This window comes from Neurospora tetrasperma (assembly GCF_000213175.1).
Source record: "Neurospora tetrasperma FGSC 2508 unplaced genomic scaffold NEUTE1scaffold_5, whole genome shotgun sequence".
Classification (NCBI taxonomy): domain Eukaryota; kingdom Fungi; phylum Ascomycota; class Sordariomycetes; order Sordariales; family Sordariaceae; genus Neurospora; species Neurospora tetrasperma.
The window spans coordinates 1,593,957-1,612,414 of record NW_009799103.1 but is presented as its reverse complement, the minus strand read 5'-3'; the positions used below and the strand labels follow the sequence as shown (position 1 = coordinate 1,612,414).

General features: G+C 29.2%; 2 protein-coding genes across 2 annotated transcripts; both read right to left on the bottom strand.

Moving 5' to 3' along the window:
• Positions 1-372: 372 nt before the first annotated feature.
• Positions 373-2,035, bottom strand: NEUTE1DRAFT_131156 (uncharacterized protein; the record flags this gene model as incomplete). Its single annotated transcript, XM_009854918.1, has 3 exons — positions 373-1,022; positions 1,528-1,550; positions 1,687-2,035. The coding sequence occupies 3 exons, from the start codon at positions 1,953-1,955 to the stop codon at positions 373-375; spliced, it is 942 nt and encodes a 313-aa protein (XP_009853220.1).
• A 13,520-nt stretch (positions 2,036-15,555) lies between these two features.
• On the bottom strand, positions 15,556-18,200 carry NEUTE1DRAFT_111927 (uncharacterized protein; the record flags this gene model as incomplete). Its single annotated transcript, XM_009854917.1, has 14 exons — positions 15,556-15,613; positions 15,745-15,802; positions 15,982-16,003; positions 16,115-16,146; positions 16,416-16,425; positions 16,562-16,664; positions 16,799-16,821; positions 16,856-16,875; positions 16,933-16,937; position 17,311; positions 17,384-17,400; positions 17,522-17,535; positions 17,995-18,048; positions 18,192-18,200. The coding sequence occupies 14 exons, from the start codon at positions 18,198-18,200 to the stop codon at positions 15,556-15,558; spliced, it is 426 nt and encodes a 141-aa protein (XP_009853219.1).
• Positions 18,201-18,458: the final 258 nt, after the last annotated feature.

The window sequence follows — 18,458 nt, the reverse complement described above, 5'->3', positions numbered from 1 at the left end:
ACTTTTTCCCTCACTCTTGTTCTTCTCCGCTCTGTGGCTCTGTTCAGCAAAGAAGTCCGAGTCCTCATGATCGCATTTCATTGTTCTTCTAAATTTACGACTCGATGAAAGGATTCCGGTGATGAAGTGTAAGCCGTTTCGGTACTTGAACAATGAGTAGGTAAGGCAAGCCTTCTCTCTTTGTGCAAGAACCGAATGTGGAGGGCTCTCATTGACGAAATCCGAATTGTGGCATAGACAAGGGAATTGTCAATGACAACGAATTACTTCGGTCCTCGAACAAGAGCCATCGGCGGCAAACAAAGACCACAATCACAAGTGTCTTTGCGGCTGACGGCAACCCCCCCTTTGCGCCGTGCTTCGGACGCTCTTTCACACACTGAAAGTCCTCACCACAGCAACAACACAGCACACCCAAGCCCCCAAATCAGTGGTCAACCCACGGATACCATTGACTCTCAACCACCTTCTCAACTCTCCCACCGATTTCTCTTTGGTCTCATCCTCAACAATAGCCTGAATCCTCGGCGCCACAGCCGGAACAAAAAGCAGATGTCCCGCCGCAAGCACTGCTCCGGCCGCGTACCAGTAGTACGAACCCCTTCGCTTGAGCAAGAGACTCTCTGAACGGAGATTGAGCGTCGCTGTCGTCATGGTTACTGAGAGAAAAGCCAGGACGCTCGGTAAGCCGGCGCGGAAGAAGGCGTGGAACCATTTGGGCAGATACAAGTTGCTGTCGAGCTCGAGTTCGGGAAGGGTGAAGATGCGCAGCATCCAGTGCTGGTCCCAGGCTAGAGTTAAGGATGCGGTGCTGCTGATGGCGGGGGCGAGACGGAGGAGAGTGAGGGGGTCGAAGAAAGCGCGGGACGCCATCGTTGGTTTGTTGATGGGGGGTGTTGGCGGTGGGTTTGGGTAAATCTTGTGGTGAGCTTCGCTCTTGATGAGATTTGATTGCAGAAGGACGGGGAAGTTGTGAACAAGACTGAAAGCAAGCTGAGGGTTGTGGAGGAAGGGGGTGGCAACTGGGGAGACAGAAAGTAGGTAGATAGAATTGATCAAGGCATCTAGGCCGAGGGAAGCAGGGATGATAATCCTACCTCAGGTAAGGACTGACGCTGACCAACACGGTGTAAGTCCATTCGTGTTCTCGGGATAATATCGAATGATTTAAGTGGGCCGAAGGTAAGACGAGGTAATCGTATTGCCGCGGCGCACTCTTTTGGGCATTCGACCTGTCTTCCGTCCTCATTCTCATCCCACTGCCGCAACGTCTCGACATGGGCCACAGAAGAAGTCCGCATCGATCGCAATGCGTTTGGGTACATCTTCGAAAACCTCAAGCTTCTCCCCACTAGTGTGCAAGAACGGGTGAAATATGATCGACAGAAGGCCATCCTCTTTCAACACAAGATCAATTTTACCTATGTATCAAGTGTTCCTTGGCATAGACGGGCGTCATGACCGCTCTCTGCCTTCCATAGGCCGACCTTTAATCGACGAACTTTCTAAATAGTAGAAGGCGTCTACCTCGGGCCACGCCAAGGGCAGTACTATAATATCATTGAGGTGAGAGAACCAGCTCAATTCACGGTCCACTGGTGAGATATACTTCAAACCTCTCTCATCCATCAGATCCCACGACATACGCTTTCCTATTTCTCCCCAGGCAGTCTGGACCCGACGTACTTTATCCCCACCACCTCAGCTATCTCAAAGCTTTTGACAAGTTTGTCGCGCATCTCCTCAAGAGGAAGTGAAACCCGTGGCTCATGTTGGTAGCCATGCCAAGCAACCTCGTGACCTCGAGCGATGATGTTCTTGACGACCGTGGGATGGACGGCGAGGCTCCATGACTCGACAAAGTAAGTGATTTTGATGTTGTACTTGCCGAGTATGTCGAGCATCCGTGGGAGTTGGTCGGTCATGAATGTAAGGTGCCAATGGGTTTGTCTCATGTTCTTTCAACAGTTTGTAGACGTCTTGGGCTTCCCTTTGCCGAGATTGTGAGGCAGATGGCTGCTTTGCGGGGCTCGGCAGCTCCCTTCCTTCCTAAGCCGGTGGAACGCAGCAGTCCCAGTCGTATAATCTCACCATATAAGTAGAGGTAGGTACAGTAACGATCAAAAAATACTGTCCCCCCCACCTCCATGCATTTGCATCACCAGCTCCCATATTCAACCTCTTCATTTTTAACCCCTTATAATTTTGCCAATTTCTAACTAAAATGAAAAGTTTTGGTAATACTCGAATGGGAATTCTATGTAATTTAGAATGGTACTGAAGATGACACGGGGTTTCCCCGTGAGCACCCTAGTTGACTATGGAAGGAAGCAACGGCGCCCCCTCTGGGGAAGCCTCAACCCTTCGTTCGTTGAGTACATATAGCCTTAACAATTGGAGCGTCAATAGAAGTAAAGACTTAAATTAATCAATTCATTATCATTCTACACTCTATGCTACACTGTGCTTATGCATTAATAGTAACTGCAACTCGTTCAATTAATTCAACTAGAATTTAAATTAATAAACTAAAGCGCTAATCCGTTTGGGATTAAAGGCTAATAATACGTTAAAAACCCGCATTAATAATCCGTTGAGTGCGTGACTACCTACCTTAAGACTGCTAATGAAACGCTAACCTGTCGTTTATTGCGTTAATAATATTCGACTAATTACCGACGATTTACTTTCAATTGAGAGGTATTGTACTTTCTATAAAATATTACTATACTCATCCCTAATTAGCCTATTACGAACTAAATTAACTTTATATTTAACGAGCCCCTAACCTCTCGTCCTTCGATTTTCAACTATCTTCTATTAAATATTTTAGTATCTTTTAACCTCCTTTGTGTTGAATTCTAATAATAATTCCACCCCCATATATTATAATCCAACGCTTTTTATAGTTTAAAGATTTTTATATTAAAAATTTTATACCTATTAATTTATCCCTTATTATCAGTTTTACTATTTGTATTAATTTTATTACTAGATTAATTAATTTGGAAAAATCCTACTTTAAATTAATAGTAAAATGGAATTAAAATTAAGATTCTTGATAGTTCGAATAAACTTAAATCTATGATATTAGCAAATTTACAAAAGCCTTGAAGAATATTGAGGCGTACGCTCAATTACATAGATTTACCCTTGTATAGTAGTTTTAAATTCCTATATTTCTAAAATAAAATTTCGAATTCCCTTTTATTCCCTAGCAATAATTTCCGGTCCGCTCAAACGCTCGTCTACCAATTATTAATAACTTTCTCCTATAATTCCCCTACTTTAACCAATTAATTATAAAGCAAATAGTCCGTTAAGCATTCGTTACACCCCTACTAGTACAGCCTTAACTTCTCTCTAGTATATACTTTCAAAATCCTAACGTAGAGTAAAATTAAAAATTAACGCTCCTAATATTATATTACATCCACTTATAAATTCCCTACCTCCTAATATCCTATAAGCCTCTTAGAGGATATAGAATTAATTTTATATCCTAACCGGATAATATTTAATAAGCCTAAAATATAATAAATAAATTAGACGGAACTTAATTACGCTTTAATAAATTACCCCCTCCCGCCCCTAAACTTTTCTAAACAAACGAATTAAAGTACTAATTTATTTGTTAGTAAATGTGCCAATTTAATACCCCCCGAATAATATTTATAATATTAATCTCCTCCTTAGTATCAACCGGTTAATATAGATTCCTACAGGTAGCCTATAAATTTTAATAGGTTTATAATTAGAATAGAGGGCTCCGCCCTCAATGTTATAATTAATTTTTCCAAGTTAATAGAGAACTTTATAAATGCTAATAATCCGATTTCTACTTTTAAAATTATATAGATCGGCTATTTCAATTCCGAAATTAAAGTTAAAGGCGATAATACCTCTATTACTATCAGTAATAACGTTTATTATAATAATATTTTAATCTTCTAGGATTCGATCTTAACTAATACTAATAATAATAGTAAGAGGAACTATATTAAAAAGAACTTTTACTAACTATTTAAAAGTATAGTATAGTAATAATATATAATATAAATTTTAGATTAAGAATATATTGAATTTAGAACGTCTCTAAACAAATAGAAGATAATACTACTTAAATCTTTCAGTATACATTCTATCGAAGTAGTAATTAAATTATCGAATTACTATTATTCTCGTAATAATTACCTAAGTAGTAAGTCTTTTAGAGCTTATACGACGGTACGGATAAGATTTGCAAAATTAATAGATATAACGTTAGACAATTAATTAAAGGCGTAAATTTTCGTTAGAATATACCCTAGCCTTCAATAAATTTACATTGACCTGTTAAATATATATAAATTATACAAGTAGATTAATACTATTAAAGTCTTAACTAAAATATATACTAATTTACTAAACTATAAGCTAAGTACAACTCCCTCTACATTAACGATACTAAGTACTAATACAAAATCTAGGACTATAGAAGTCAACTATATTACTATTAATAGCGGTATAGAGGCCTTTGTAAGTTACAATTCTTACCGGCCTTAATATAAGGATAAGGATAAAGTAAAGGAAGTAAATAGAAGTAAATTAAATAGGGGTAGTAATAGATATATATCCGGTACTAGAAGTAAATAGAGGTAAAATAAATAGGAAAAATAAGGCTTTAAATATAGAAGTATATTATAAAGGTTAGGAAGGCTATTAAAGCGATATATTAGACTATTTAAAAGGAAATTTAGAAGATAGAGGAAATTAAATCGAGAGGGGGAATATAATTATACTATTAAGGAACTTATTAATAAAAAATATAGTGATAAGGAAGAATTAAAGGAATATTTAAAGGAATATAATTATATTTTTAGAGGAAAAGTCTTAAAAAAGAATAAGAAATTAATCTATAACCCGGAAAAGGTTACTAATATATCTTTATCTGCTCATTTATTAGTCTCCGTTAAGGATAAGTATTAATCCTATTGGAAGTGCCGGGTAAATTTCAATTTAAGAAGTAAATTTATAATATATATACTATTAAATATCTATAGTCCTGTAAAAAAAAAAAGAAAGTAATAGTATTAAGATCCAAATATATAATACAACCTCCCGCTATAAATATTAAGTTTAGGATAAGGAATATTATTAAAATAAAGCCTATACCCCCGTTAAATAATAGCTACGTTAAAAGAAACTCCTACTATAAAATTAAAATTAAAATCAGTATTAATATTAAAAGTATTTACATCGACTCCGGATATTCCACGGTTATAATCAATAAGCATTTTTAAAAAAAATATTAACTGGAAGCCGAAGTAATTAAAACAATTCTATACTTAATAAGTTATATCAGAAAGGGTAAAATTATAACTAACAAATAAATTAATATTATATTCTAAATTCCTAGAATAGTTAATAGTATTAAAACTGTAAGTTAATTTACTATTATAATATAGTTTACCGTAAGTCTTAACCCGAATATACTCTTCAATACTAAATTTCTCGATTTAAACTGTATAATTATTAATTATCCCCGTTAATTTATTATACCTGAATCCTATAGGGACCTTATTTTCCCCTTCGAATTTATTTCGAAATTAACGCCCGTGCGACATTAAATAGTAACCCTGACCAAAACTATTATTCTGCTACGATCAATTATATAAATCCAAATCGACTATAGAAACATCCTTAAGACCGACATTAATAGATCCCCTCACGAATATATATTTTATAGGGTAGTTAATGGAGCTATTAACTAATTAATATACACAAACTCGGTCCGAACTATTACAATTACTAATATAACTAACACATATAAAACCATCGGCCGCAAGAAAAAAATCAGCATTATCAAAGAACTTGAAGACAATAGATTTATATTTACTAGCTAGGAAAAAACAATTTTAATTAATCTAACTATCGAAACTACTCCCGTCAATTATTTCGTTTTTAATAACGTAATAGAAAAATTAATAAACGCTAATAAAAATATTATATATGAAATTTTTAACGAGATATTTAAAGTAAATAACCTTAGCATTAAAAATCCAATTCCTAAGCTGGAGGAAAAAGAGAAGAGAACGGCGAATTTAATATTAAAACTAATAGTATTAAATATATTTCATAAAAAATAAAAATCTATAACCCTTAAAAAGAGTAATAAAAACGTTAAATCCATTAAGTTAAATACTAAACCTTATTCGGACAAAAATTTTCCTATCTTTAAAAGCGTTATTAATAGTAAACCCGAAAATACTATTGATCTAATTCAACTATACAACCTTTCTAGAAAACCCCTACCTAAAGTATTCGAAGAATATAAAAACTTAGGGATAGGGAAGCCCGAGGGCGTCCTTATAGTAATAATTAAAGACGGTATTCGTATTATTAATATTAATTGAAAATTAACTAAGTAATTAAGAAAGATTATTAACGACTTTAATTATTAGAACGGCGAAGGTATAATTAAAATAGACGAGGATAAATATCTCTATATTAATCTAATAGAAAACTAGTAGAATAAAAAGGTCAGAGCGCGACCCTACAAATTAGGGTTCGAAGAATAAAAAGTAATTAACAATACCTTCGGCAAACTTTGAAATTAAAGCAAACTACTCTTTATAAAATACCCTACCCCCTTTAAATATCTAATTTTTATTATTTAGAGAACCGTTAATAACGTTAGAAAGGGAAGGGTAATTATTAATCTTAAAGCTCTAAACTATATAATAATCTCTAATACTTACCCCTTACCTAATTAAAAAGAGATTATTAATACGCTTATTAGCTATATATTCTTTACAGTCTTTAATAAATCGGCTTTCTTCTATTAACTCCCAGTATAATTTTAGTATTAAAACCGCATAGTATTAATTACCTATCGAGGTTTGGAAATTAACCTAGTTGCCCTAATAGGTTTCAAAAATTCGCCCTCCTATACCTAACAGTTTATAGATAAACGGTTAAATAATTATAAGCATTTTTAACATACTTATATTAATAATATTATTATTTTTAGTAAAATAATACAAGAATATATTAAATATATTCGAAAAGTACTAACCGTCTTCCAAGTAGTTAATCTAGGCATTAATCTACAAAGATCATTCTTTAATTTCCCGTTAATTAAATTATTAAGTTTCTATATTAATAAGTTAGGGCTCTCAATAATAATTAATAAAGTAGAAGTATTAGCCAAACTCAAAATACCTTATACGCTAGACGATTTAAAGATATATTTAGGCATAACCGGATTCTTAAAGCGATTTATCCCTTTCTACAAGTAAAAAGCCGAACTATTAAAAGATAGGAAGACATTAATACTAAAGACTAGCCGGGAGGACGGAATACTACTTATAGGCAAATTAAAGGTGACTCGAAAAAACTACACATCTAAAGCCAAATTCACACCAACCGAATAAGAGAAAGCCTTCCAAATCCTCCAAGACCATCTTACCAAAACGGCTTACCTTATCTACTAGAACCCGAATCGTATAGCCTTCATTAAGATTAACGTATCAAAGCAGGGTATCGGGGTTATAGCTTTCTATGTCAAAGGCGTTAATTCAGTCTAGAACGAGAAGTCTATCCTAATTAACAAAGTTCAGCCAATTCTCTACATTAGCCGCAAACTAACGAAGACGGAGCAGACGTATTGGCCTACGGAAATAGAAGTAACCGGACTAGTATAGATAGTAAGAAATTAAAAACGTAGCTCCAATTATTAAAATACCCTATAGTTATCCTTATAAATTACAAAACTACTATTACGCGAAGATATACTTCACAAGTAATAACAATAGAGAATAATAGAGTAAGTAACTAGTTGCTAAATAGAGTAATAGTATATAACGATTAACGATAGTCTTATTAAAGGAAGTTAAAAATAAGAATTATCGTAAACCTCAACCTAGGACCTCGTATACAACTTCACTAAGTATAAGTAAAATAAATATTAGATTAGTATAATATTAATTAATAATCCGTTAACTTTAATAGAGGTTGACGGGACGAATACTCTTATATAATAGACTATATACTTTAGTAAATAGCTACTATAATAAAATAGAATATCTAAGTATTTATTAGAAATGCCCTATAATATCTCCCCCTCGATAAAAGGAGAAGAGTGTTAACTATTTATATAATATTATTAAATCTAACTATATATATAAAAAATCTTATTATTTATTAGAGCCTTTATTTAGTAATTTATATTTAAATTAACTACTAAATATATAAAGCGTATAACCCTCCAAATAAAGTACCTAATTCAATAATCTAATAATAATCCTTTAATAACTATAATTGTAATACGCCGAATGTTTGTTAATTTCTTTATTATTTATCTCCTTATTTTTATCTATATAATATATATCTTAATAAGAACGTTTACATCCTAGTAGAGAATCATCCTACTCCTAAGTATTAGGGAAGTAACCGTAGCAAGGGGAGCGGGCAATAGGTAAAGAACCGAAGTAAGAACCTGAATCGGCCGTTATAGAATAGAATTTATTAAATAAATTAATCAAATTGGGTATATACGGTAGTAAAAAATTATTAGAGCGAACGCTACGAAGAGTAATAATACTAAGGATAGTATTAAATATATGGTTCCTACTAATAAATGAAGTTAGGGGGAAACGTCTAATATAAAACTCTTATATTTCTTTAAACTCAATATAGAGAATTATTAATTTTATTTATATCTTTCATATACTTTAATTCTAATATTTATTTAACGCCTTTAATACTATAAACTATATATTAAAGGTACGCTTCAATATATCTTTAATTTCTTTATAAGAAATAAAGTTAATAAGTATAATAGGTTCTTTACTAACTTTAATAATACAATTAATTATCTTTTTAATTACCGGAAGTTTATTTAAAACAGATTTAGCCAACGTTACCTAAGTATAATAGAAATAGCTTAATCTTCTTAATAGACTGCTAATTTATTTAGGAAGATTAGTATTATAATTAGAATATTAAATAATTAATGAAATCGCTTTCGAAAGGATACAATCAGTAAAATTAATACTTTTCTAATTTCTTTTATTAAAAACTAAATCAAATATAGCTTTAATATTATAAATAAATTTATTCTATAAAATAGAGTAAAAATTAATAAATTAATATTTATACTCTTCTTTATTCTCTATATATATATTAATAATTTTCTTAATCTTAATACGCAACTCTTAATCGGCTTCAATACTAGAATTAATACAATTTTAATTATAATTAGCGAAGGCACTAACGAAGGTCGGATATACTTTTTCTTTATTACTATTCTCGCTAGTAGTAGCCGAATATAATTATATAACCCGGGTTAAAACTTTACGTACTTTTCTTAGGGTTATTTTAATAACCGGAGTCTTAATACGAATTAAAATAGGAGCAGCCCTAATTGGTAATTATAAAGGTTTACGAACTTTATTAATCAACTAAGTAATCTTTCAGCTTTCTTAAATATTAATAAAATTAATATTACTATTTTTAACGATATAACCGTTAAAATACATATTGTAGTAGAAAGTCTACGGACGGTTGTAAAAGCGTTAATTAGTAATAATTAACTACTCTATATATTTTCTTTTAAAGGTTATATTACTATATTTAATAATAATAATAGAAATTAAAATAAATATTCTTCTAATATACAATATTTAAATCTTAGTATTATAAAATCTAGTAAGAATATTAAAGTCCTACTCCTATTAAGCTCTATTACTATTAGTAGGAATTAAGTCCTTCGGCAGTATAATTAATAAAAGTATAGATATAAAGTAAGTAAAATCATTATTAGTAGTATACAAAATTGCCGAATCTATATTAATTAATTAGCCTATATATTCGATAGTACTATAAAGTATAAAGTATAATTTATTTTTTTACTATATAAAAAGGTAGTTAGTAGTTATAATTAGTATTAAACATCTACCGTTATTTACCTTCTTAATATTATGAATAAAAATACTTTAAGTAAATTAGAAAGATTTAGAAGGAAGACGGTGAAACGGGTTATAAATGTTATAGTCTTTATGAAGTTATTATTCGAATTAATAGTATATTTATAGTAAATATAATTAAAAAACTATCCGAGCTGGATTATATTTATCTATTTAATATAATCGGCTATAAAATTGGGAAATACAATATATATATTATCGTCTCCTAAACTAATAATTTTATTAGTAAGTCTGTTAATTGTATAATAGTTGAAATATTTTACCATATTAGCTAATATACTAAACCGGGGATTATACTCTAAAGATTATAGGGCTAACTACCGGTTTATAGTAAAATTACACAAACTATTATTATAATTAGAATTATTAATTTAATTATTAAGAATTGTAATTACATTATTAATAGGCGGCGGGGACTTTATATTAATATCGGCTATATTACTGTACTAAAAGTGTAATTTAGCGAATAGAAGATAAAGAAGGTAAGAAATAGCAATTAATTTTATAAAATTATTATATAAAAGAAATTATAATAGAATTGAGTAGTATAGGGATAGGGTAGGATATAATAAGGTTGCTAGGGTAAGAAGGAGAGTTTAAGAGTAGCTAAATATTTTTAATTCTTTTAAAAGTTATATATATACGTATTAAAACTCTTTCTTTACTAATACCTACCTACTGGAACTATTTACTATATATAACTATAAATGCCGCTACCTTTATATAACTGTACGTACCTACCCAATTAAAATAGAAAGGGTTCTAATTAAAATTGTAAATAGTATATTGTATATTATCCTATATACTATTACTAATAGGCTTACCTTGCTTAAATACATTTTTAAGTATAATTCTAGAAATCCTTATAGAAAATATAAAAAATATAACCGTTTATAGAGATATATAATAAGGAAATAATAAATAAAATTCAAAATAAAGGAAAGATTCTTAAACCTTTATAGTTTCTAATAACCTCCCCCTTTTTTAGCGAAAAAGTTATTACCCTCTCTATTAATTCCAACGCTTTAAACAATTAGGAGCTCCTCTAACGTACTAAATTACCCTTCTATAATCACTATAGAATAGTAATTCTAATAGGTACTCTACGTTGAATTCTTCTACTATTTCCTTCGAATTCCTTATAAATTTACTATATAACTCCTAAATATTATCCTTATTTTAATATCCGGTTTATTTAATTAAATACTATATATTTAACGGACTTTAACTTCTAATAATGAAATTTTCAACTTTCTATTCCTCCTACCCGTTTACTTTAACCAGTAGTAGTAGTAGAATTTTACGATTAAACGGATCCAGGCTTTGTACTAGTTTGTAAAGATATACTATGGATATAATAGAATAAGTGCGTTGAATTCCGGGTAAATTAAATTTATAGGCTAACGGGCCTACTCTTTTGAAAACAGAGTAGGGACCTATTTATTCTACTAACCACTTCTTCTTTAGGCTTCTAAGTAAATAATAACCTTTCCCTAAATGTAAATAAGTTTCATTATTTATTTTAAACGTTATTGGAAAATACTTAGAATTATAATACTCTTTAATAATTATTCTAGCCTAATTTATAAATTTTATAGCTATAAATTAATATTTTTAATAGATAAGAACTAAAGATTCTACAATAGTAGCTTTTTAATCGTCTAATATAAATAAATTAAAAGCGGCCTATAATTTAAAGCTATATACTAACTTATTTAGTAATAGCCTAATTATAAACTAAATAGTATTCTTTAAATTGTATTATAATACTACTAATATTAATGTTTAAAGAATAATATTTATTATATACTATATACGAATAGTTATTTTAATAATTTAATTAATTCTCTCCGACTATCTATTAATTTAAATATAGTATACCGTCAAAAACAATAAATTAATAGCTAACGCTTCGAAAATGCTCCTCCAAATTATTAAAATAAATTTAGGATCCCAATTACTAATAATTACTACCGGTAAACCTTAATCGTAGAGCCGTAAAATTCGAAGCAATACCTTAGCCTATTCTTATACGCTGTAGGTAGAATAATTAGCTATTAATAGGACTTTCTTACTAAATTTATAAGTAATAGTATATATTATATTAAATTCTAATAACCTCTTTAGAATTTATATTACACTGGTTACTTTAATTACCGATATATTGGAAATAAAATTTATAGTTATTATATAGAATAGCCTCGGGAACGTCCGAATTGGTAATAATTCTCCAAAGATTGGTTGTTGATCCCGTTAATTCTAATAATAAGTTTTGTAATATTAAACTTATTTGTATACTATTTAAGGTTTTTATTCTTTATAAAAGTTAATAAATTATTTATTATTCGGTTAATTCTAAAGTAGTACTTCTTATTATATATTAATTCTAATATTTTCTATATATAAATTCGAAGAATGTATAACCAATGTACGTTTTAATAATTAATATAGTAAAATAACTTATCTTTAAATAAATAGGGGCCTACTAATAGATTTAAACGCTTTCCTAATTATTATATATAAATATACTTTAGAGTATCAACCTTATCAATTAGACGGAGTACCCTAGCCTATTTAGGGTCCTTGGGATAAGTTTCGATTAATTATTAGCAAAATTCCGGAGTGATAATCGGCAATACTTAATATATATTTAGGACAACTTCTGTATATCTAAGAGAAAAGGCGTTAAAATTATTCTAGTAGCTAACGTCTTCTATTTACGTAAAATTAAACTAAATATCGGCTAATTTATTTAAGGTATTATTCTTATTAACTTACTCGGTAATTAGTAATTTTAATAAGGTATTTGGGATAATATTTAATGGTCTAAGAATATAAAATATATTTAAATTGAATTAGAATATTTAATTAATTATATTTACAAACTTCAAATTAATTTTAGTTAAATCTATTGTAAATAGCGAGGTATATTTAATAATTCTAATAATAGAAATATAGTCGGTAATAACATTAACCTAATATTCGTTAAATTAAACTATTTTTCGAAGTTTTCACAAAGCCTAAATAATAACCGTAATTTCTACTTCCGTAGAATTGTATTTCTTTTCGGCGGGGAACGTTAATCTTAATAGAAAATATATTAATCTAATTATAATTGCTAGGATTTTACTTATTCTAGAAATAGAATCTACGTCCTATAAGTAGTTTAATTAGAAGATATAAACCCCGTAAACTGAACCGCTTATATTTATTTTAATAAATAACGCCTCGCTCTTTATATAGTAGAAAAAGTAGGCTTAATTATATGAGTTTTCCTATATAATATAAAAAGCTTTACACTTCTTAAGGGTCGGTTCGAATTTAACCTTCGACGTATATATTTATTTTACTTATTTTATTGAACCTATTTATAAATTACCCAATTTGTACGCTTATTATAATAATTCCGTTTTGCTTCGATTATATAGTTCTTCCTTAATAGCAAACTATAATATACTTTAATATAACTAACTAACTATACTAAAATAAATTTTGAAACTATTAAATGTATTGGAGAAGGTTAGCTTCTAAAAGGCTTTCATACAATCTTCTATACGTTTTCAACCTTCTTTATCGACAATACTACCCAATAATTATATAGAAGGATACCCCGCGAAAGACTTATTCATACTAATATAAATATAATATTTATTAAAAAGACCTATAACGATAGCCAAATATACTAAATATTCCTCTTAAATATTATCAAAAATAATATTATTATTAATATAAGTACGTACAAATGAATAATACTCAAAGAACAGCCTATTTATAAATCTTTATACGAAGGCTAAAAAGTTCTTAAAGCCTATTATAGGACTAGCGCCCAGGGGTATTGTTTGCCTAGCGTGTAAGCTAGGCGTACCCTCTAGTTGGGTGTACGGGCTGGTCGGCTATCGGTAGCCGTCTTAGCGCCGGATATACTGCGTACTATTGGGTATATCCCTCGGGTGCGGCGCACGGGCTACATTTCTAGCCTTAATATTTCTAACACCTTCAATAACTATACTTTTTATATATTTAGCTAGAAACTCTGTACCTTACTAGTATAAACTTCCCTTTTCCTCTTTATTAATTATTTTAAACTCTTTTTAAAGCCTACCTACGTATATACCTCGTAGATCCTTTATATTATAATTCACCCTCTTCATAATACTCTAATTTCTCTATAATTTTCTAGCTTTAATATTGCATTTACAATAGTCCGGATTTTTACCGTTTGCCTTAACTGCCCGAAGAATACTCTAGCCGTCAATTAGCCTTTTTTTTCTCCTTACCTTATTATACTACACAATAACTTCGATTCTTTAGGCTTAGAACGCTAGCGAGCGCTAATAGTAATTTACCGTTACCATCCAAATTCTCATTAACGAATTAACTACTTTAAAAATATTTGCCGGAAGTTCTAGTACCGCCGCCGAAGGCTCCGGCTAGCCGAAGCCCGCCCTCCTATACCTTAATAAATATATTAATAATAAGAAGGAATTGGATTTATAGATTTATACAGCTAGAATTAAATTTTATATTAATAATTATACTATTAGCAATTTAAAAGCCTAATTCTATTACTTCTATTCTAACTTTTTATTTACTATCCGCCGGACTTTATTTTCCTTCGCTTAGGCTCTAACTAATTAGATACCGGCCGGGCTTTTCGAAAAGCTCTAAGTTAGTTATAAAGAAGTTAATTAAAATAAAAAAGTTAGTTTTAAATTCTTTACTTTATAATAGAAGTTTTGAAAATCTATATCCTATTTCCTTATCCACTTCAAAGAAGTTTTATACCGAACTAAAGCTAATACGTAGTTAAATTAGGCTATTATTAATTTATTAATATCTTCTTTGAACAACGAATAATTCGGGCGCCTCTATACACGGCCGGAAGTATTAAATAACTACCCAGAGCTTTATAATTTCCTTTAGTACCTTAATAGTAATAATTTTCTTAAGACGAGTATAGGGTATTCTAATACCGCTATTATTAATAAAAGAGAATCAATAAATATTATTACTATCCGGATTAGTAGTTTATTAGATATTTAATAGAAGAAGTAGAAGAAGAAAAGTATTTATACAATTTACGGTTCGCTTTCCTATTAAATTAAGGATTATAAGTAGAAGGTCTAGATTCGGTATATCTAGGTTATTTTAGAATCGGAAGGGGGCCTAGAGGAAAATAATAAAATTAATAATAATAGCGATAAGTATTAAGATATAGATATTAGCCTAGTATAACCCGAAGGGTAAATTCTAGAGCTCTATTAGTACTAGTAGGGTCTAAAAATATTTGGGAAGGCTACGTATACCCTATTTATACGTTAAATAATAGTAAATCTTACTAAAAGTATATATATTAAATATTACTATAGGGTAATAGCGGTTATAATGTATAGGCTAAAGTAGGATGATAGTCTTTATAAATAAATAGAATTAAGCGTTATAGGGTATTAAGAAAATACTTAATATAATAGTTACTATATAGCCTAGGGGTATAGTTGGTACTAACGTATATATAAATAATATGTATTAAAGTAATTAATAGGACTTTCTTAGGGAGATATACTTTATTCTACTCTTAATTATTTATTTAATCGTTTTCTCTTATAAAAACCCGGGTAGTAAGGCATTGGGAGTACTCGAAAGTACTAGGGTATCAAAGTATTTAGGTTTCTTATATATAGTATTTCTAACTATTTTTCGAAAGGAGAGGTAGGAAATAATATTACAGGGCTAGCACCTAGGGGTTTTATTTACTTAGTATATAAACTAAGCGTACCTTCTAATTGGGTGTACGGGCTGGTCGGCTGTCGGTAGCCGTTTTAGCACCGGATGTACTATGTATTATTAGGTATATCCCTCAGGTGCGGCGTACAGGCTATATTTCTAGCCTTAGTATTTCTAGTACCTTCGATGACTACGCTTTTTGTGTATTTAGCTGGAAGCTCTGTGCCTTACTAGCACAGACTTCCCTTATCTTCTTTGTTAATTATTTTAAACTCTTTTTAAGGCTCACCTGCGTGTATACCTCGTAGATCCTTTATAAAGCCTATTAATACAATATTAAACTACTTAAAACCTCAAAGACTAATAACTACTATATAATTATAATACTTAATAAAAATAGGTAATTAGTAGAAAAATCTTACTATGTTGAAAATCGAAAAGAACTTCTTACCGACTATTATATTAATAATATCTTTTTAGTCGGACAAAGGATATATATCTAATATAATAATACTATTAAATAAGTAAAGATTAATTATTATACATCCTTTATTGATTCTATTAACCTTTCTCTAAATAATAAATACTAGGCAAATAATAGGAATTAGTTAAAATATAAATAATATTTCACTTTAAATGTATATTTTATTATATTCTTTATCAAGGAATTTGCAGTCTTTAATTCCTAAAGGGTAAAGTTTAATAATTCTTCGCTAATTTTACTATTCTTTAACTAAATTAATATGTATTTTATCTTCTTTCTTTATTAGTATAATCCCTTTATTTCTAAAAACGTTAACGTACTTATTTAGGAGGCTCTTAATTTACTCCGAAAAATCAGAATCAATATTATAAATACTAATACTTACTTTAGAAAAAATAGTTTCAATATCGATAGGCTTAGTAACTTCATAGGAAGGTACTTTAAAGGCGCTCTTTTTAATAGCCGCTTCCTTTTCGTCCTCTACGGCCCTATTAATAAATATAGCGTATTATTTTTAGGTAAGTCCGGCTTGGATCTTAAAGATAAAAAAAACTACGTCCGAAGCGTTAATTAATATAATTATTTCGCTAACCTTAAATAGTAATTATATAATTATACCTACCCGTATTTCTCCAAATATAAATACTAATTCTTCGAATTAATTAAAATATAATATAACCTTACGGGTCTTATTATTTACTATAATATTTAGTAATTAAAAGTATTACATATAAAAGTTATAAGTAGGATATTTACCTAAGCTATATTAATTATTAAATTGGGTACTATATTTTATTAAGATAATTCTTAATTAACCCCCTAGTAATAGAGTATCATATTTAGTAAAAACCTTAGCAATTAAAATGTCCTTCCCCCCTTCTTCTCTTTTAGAAAAGACTTCGCCCTAGACTTTTATACTAAGAACCGATTTAAAGGAATATAATATAGTATTAAACTCCAATTTCGTACTATAGTAACAAAGGAAGTTTATTCCTAATAATATATTCGGGCCCAATTCATTAATAATTAAAGCAAATATTTAGAAATATTTATTAACTTTAATTCTATTAACCTTTCCTTCTATATAATAATTAAATTCAGCGACCGTATCGATAATAATCTTCGAATTAATACCCTTTATAGTATTAAGTAGTATTACTATATATCTTATATTTAGTAAAAACTACTTAATAAATACTTTACTTACTACCGTTAATAAATATCCTAAATTAAAATATACGGTAATAATGAGTATATTAGGGCTAAATTTATTATCGACCTATAAATATAATATAACTTTTCATAAATTTATTTCTCTATTCCTAAGAGTAATATCCGGAATTACTTTAATAATTTATCCTTTAGTAAAAGTAAATAGTATATATTAATTTTTATACTAAACTTCGAATAAATTAGGCTACTATCTATCTACGAATATTAATAAATTTATTTAGATTGTTATTTTCCTTAATATTCCGACCCAACTAAATAGCTTTTAATTACTTTCAGTAAAGGTTATTTGATTATCAAACGAAGGATCGGACGACCTACAAAATTCTTAAGCCTTCTCTAAGTGTTTAAAAATCGCTATAGAATTAGTATTAGATAATAAATTTAATAATAGAGGCTATATAGGCCTATTAGAATCGGTACTTCTAATAAGAACCGTATTAAAAAAAAACCGCTAGTTTATTATTTATTATATATAAAAAAATATAGAATAATAAAAATACTAAGAAGCAAAGGTTTAATAAGGGTTAAGTAGCTAATGAAATAAGTAGAAGGTTTATTATTATATTTAATTTTAAAAATATTTACCGTAAACTCTTCTACCTCTTTTTCGAAATTACTAATAAAATAATAACCCTTATTCTATAAATAGTAAACCTTATTATTTATATTAGAATCGTCTATAGAAACTATTATAGTAGAGGTATAAATATAATAGCCGTCCTATAAAATTCAATAGCGTTCAAACTTTTTATCCTAATAACGCTAGTAGTTATTATTATTACCCGACCCATTAATATTACACTTATTAAACTTATTACTAAAGTTCCGGAATCTTTTATTAAAATAAAACTTTCCGCCCAATTTACTATCGAACCCGTAATTATAAGATAAAGGTTTTTCACAAAAGGTTTATTACTATTATAATTTCCCTAAAAGTTAATATAAATATTAAAAATATTGTTTTCGTTATTAGAGTTATTAACTATATAATAAATTAATTAACTAGTTTTCAATACTTTAAAAAACTATTAGCGTATAAGTAAAGCCTT